This window comes from Charadrius vociferus, unplaced genomic scaffold, assembly GCF_000708025.1.
Source record: "Charadrius vociferus isolate BGI_N301 unplaced genomic scaffold, ASM70802v2 scaffold746, whole genome shotgun sequence".
Taxonomy (NCBI): Eukaryota; Metazoa; Chordata; class Aves; order Charadriiformes; family Charadriidae; genus Charadrius; species Charadrius vociferus.
In genome coordinates, this window is record NW_009648658.1 from 105300 (window position 1) to 108905 (window position 3606).

General features: G+C 50.4%; 1 protein-coding gene and 2 non-coding genes across 3 annotated transcripts in view; 2 read left to right on the forward strand and 1 right to left on the reverse strand.

The window, feature by feature from the left end:
- LOC104287725 (E3 ubiquitin-protein ligase TRIM39-like) overlaps positions 1-687 on the forward strand; it is a 5050-nt gene extending 4363 nt beyond the window's left edge. Inside the window, exon 5 of the mRNA XM_009886454.1 lies at positions 173-687. Coding sequence (XP_009884756.1) covers positions 173-687 — 515 coding nt within the window. The remainder of the gene's footprint in view (positions 1-172) is intronic.
- Positions 688-2481: 1794 nt separating this feature from the next.
- On the forward strand, positions 2482-2553 carry TRNAE-CUC. The gene has a single exon. It is a non-coding gene; the product is annotated as a tRNA-Glu (tRNA).
- Positions 2554-3298: 745 nt separating this feature from the next.
- On the reverse strand, positions 3299-3406 carry TRNAL-CAA. The gene is made up of 2 exons: positions 3369-3406; positions 3299-3344 (listed from the first exon to the last, which is right to left on the reverse strand). It is a non-coding gene; the product is annotated as a tRNA-Leu (tRNA).
- Between the last annotated feature and the right edge of the window lie 200 nt (positions 3407-3606).

Here is a 3606-nt window from a genome sequence, read left to right on the forward strand (position 1 = left end):
CCAGCAAACAGGGGTTGGGAGCTGGAGCATCCCGAGGTTAAACCGGGAAGGGAAATGGGGAAATGGGGAAAATGGGAGAAATGGGGAAAATGGGGACGATGGGGAAGACGTGACCGTAATGCCCTTGAGGAGTGAGTTGTGCCGGTGATGCTCGTCTTCTCCCTGTCCCCAGTAAGTCTGACGCTGGATCCGGAGACGGCGCATCCCCGGCTCGTCCTATCTGAGGATCGCAAGCGTGTGAGATGGGAAGACCCCCGCCAGCCCGTGCCCGACAACCCCAAGCGCTTCGACTCGTCTCGCTGCGTCCTGGGCTGCGAGGGTTTCAGGACGGGGAGGCATTACTGGGAGGTGGAGGTGGGTGACGGGGAAGCCTGGGCCGTTGGGGTGGCCAAGGAGTCCGTGAGGAGGAAGGGACGGATCAGCGTCAACCCCGAGGTGGGCATCTGGGCGGTGGGGCAGTGCGGGAGCCAGTACCAGGCTCTCACCTCTCCTACCGTCCCCATCTCCCTGCTCGCTGCCCCCAAAGTGATCGGGATTTACCTGGACTACGAGGCGGGGCGAGTGGCGTTTTTCGACTCCAATAACGAGGCCCCGATCTTCACCTACCCCCCAACGTCCTTTGCTGGGGAGCAAATCCTCCCCCTGCTCTGCCTGGGGAGGGGGTGCCAGTTCACGCTCTCCCCTTGAACCCCCCCATGGGATGTCATCCACTTGGTGTCACTCGCCGGTGTCTGGGGAGACCACGGGGGCTCATCACCCCAAAGATGGCTTTTGGGAGCGTGAAGAATGGAAAATATTGTCTTTTTTTTTTTTTTTTTCTCCCCCCCCCCTCATTTATGTCAGCAAAAAGCATCAGAGTTGGTTCAGAGCTTGGAGAGGAAGTGGGGGGGTGGAGCTGCTCTGCTGCCCTCCCAAAAACTGCGCTGCTCTGTCATGGGGTTGCTTTGCCAGTGATGCTGCCATGGTCCATCCGTGCCTATAAACCCCTTCCAAAAAAACCCTTCCTCTTGGAGGACAAGGATGGAGCTGAGCCAAACACGCGTTGAGCCGGTTCCCCATTTCTCTCCCTTTTTTATTTTTAATTCTTTTGGCTCACCGAGCTTCCAGCCACGCGACTGAGCGTAGATACTGCGGACAACGCTACAAAAGCCTGGAGGACCTCACCATGGCTTCGAGTTTTATGTGGTCTCTGACAAGGTGGTAATAATCCAACCCAAGGGTGAGATAAGCAAGACCCGATGTGGTGGAAGAGGTACTTTAAATCACCAAAAGTCCCTGTCTCCCCGGTGTGGGATCAATGCCGTGTGATGTCCACACCTTTGGATGTTGTAAGGACTCACCTCTCCGTCTTCAGCCACCCAGGCTACGATTCCCAGTGGCAAATTTTAATTTATCGCCTCTGGAAATGGCTCGATAAGTGCCTGTAGGAGGTTTTTCTTTTCTCCTCTGCTCAGAGCGAGCCCAGGTTGACTAGATGGCATGGAGACACGTCTCCTGTAGATGCCAAACCAAGATCTAGATGTAAAACCAAGAGAAATAAATCCTTCCCAAGGCTGAGTTGGCTTCAACCTCTCATTGAGCAGCAGCTTGGGGCTGAGCTGTTGCCTAACGGATATTTGGGGGTGTACGGAGAAACCCAGGAGGGACAGAGGGTGCTCGCCGGAGCGTTTCCCAGTGGACGGAGCCCCTTGTTTTCAAGATATCCCCATTGATTGTACGGACACACCTCGAAAAGCTTTGTCTTGGCTGCCAAACGTGAACTGAGGCAACAAAAATGAGAAATCATCTCCTTTGCGACCTGACCTGGTGGTTATTTTCTCCTGGCACTTCAAGGGCAGCTGAATCTGCTCTGCCAGGCAGAGGAAATTCTTATGTCAGCGACAACCATCACGCAACGGTGCTTCTGCTTAAAATCCTGAGAGTTTCAGCCTTTAAGTCAAAGCATTCTTTGACTTAAGCCAAAAAAAAGCATTCCAGGAGCTTGGCCCGAAGTAGCGGCAGATGATTGAGGATGTTCTTGCAGCCCTCCACGCCCCCAGGTATATGCAAAACCCTTCCGGAAGCTGCCGCACGCCCCATGATTAATTTGGGAGGGTTTTTTTTTTTGGCATGCAGAGAACGGCTCTGCCTGTTCACGAGCTGGCACTTCTCGTCATGCGGCACTGCAGGGAGAGCCTGTCCAGGATGAGCAGCGCCAAACTGGTTCCCAGTAACGAGCAAGGGGTGGCTCGTGATTCCTTTCCCTCCGAGAAACACTTGGATTTGGGGAAATCTGATGGTGGGGCAGCCAGGTCATCATTCCCCGAAGGAAAGACGTGGGTTGGCTGGTGGGACAACCTTTCTGCTCAAGCCACAGCCCTGAGGGGAGAGTGAGGTGGGAACAGAGGGAAAAAAGCCAAAAATAGATGGCAAATAGGTCAAAGCAATGCAATAATTGGTCCTGTTTGTGATGGAGAAGCGTGCGATGAGTTATTTTCAGCCTCCCTGGTGGTCTAGTGGTTAGGATTCGGCGCTCTCACCGCCGCGGCCCGGGTTCGATTCCCGGTCAGGGAAAGTGTCTTTTTCCCCCCTCCTTATCCCCCTTTTTTAAAATTATTTTTTAATTTTTAATAACAAGATACACCCCCTACAAAACATTCCCTTCCTTCTTCTTTTTTTTTTTTTTTTGCAACAGATATATACATATACTTATTCTCTATATTTGTTGCTTTTTGATAGGATACTGCTCTTTATGAAGAATGACAAGTTTTGCTGTGCAAAAAAAAAGTTGCAGCTTGTCTGCTTTTGGAACAGACAGTGAGAATAACTTCCAGGCTCAAATCAGTCTCTTAAGGTAGTAGAACAGCAAGGGCCTGGAAAAGTCTGAGAAGACAAATATCCAAATCTTACTGAGCCTTTGGGTTATTTTCCAGCAGTTAAACTATTTCCTAGCAGTTAAACTATTCTGTGTCAAACTGCATTTTTTATCAAGACTTCCTACATCGTAGATTGATATTACAAGAATAACGCACGGGTAATATTTCAACGGGGCTGGTATGAGTGGAGGTAGAAGAACAGGGGAAATAAAGAATGAGACATACCGCAAAGGCTGGAGGCCTCATGCAGTGTTTGTTGTCAAACACTAATAGTCGAGTTTGATGTTTCTGAGAGTGATGTAAAACATGGGGTAACTTTTGCCATTTAAGCAGTTTTCGCGGTATAATCACACGGCGTTGGGGTGTTCTCGGCCGGAGGGAGAGGCGCAAAAAGGGGAGAAAAGGGATTAATTTAGGAATAAGCCCCCCAAAAAAGGAGCACCTGTCAGGAGTGGGATTTGAACCCACGCCTCCACGCGGAGACCAGAATACCCAAGCTGGGGAAGGCAAAGCCTTGAGTCTGGCGCCTTAGACCACTCGGCCATCCTGACGGCGATGAATTTAAGGCCAGAAAACCCAATATAGCAATGCTAAAAATTAAGTTGTTTTTTTTTCCCCCCCCTATTCAGTCTTTCTTTTTTCTTCTTTTGGGGTGATTTTAGCCTTTTGGGGTAATTTTCTTCTTTTTTGTGTGACTATGAGAGGGGGAGCACTGGGAAGTCAGGAATTCTTTCCAGTTAAAAGTGGTGAT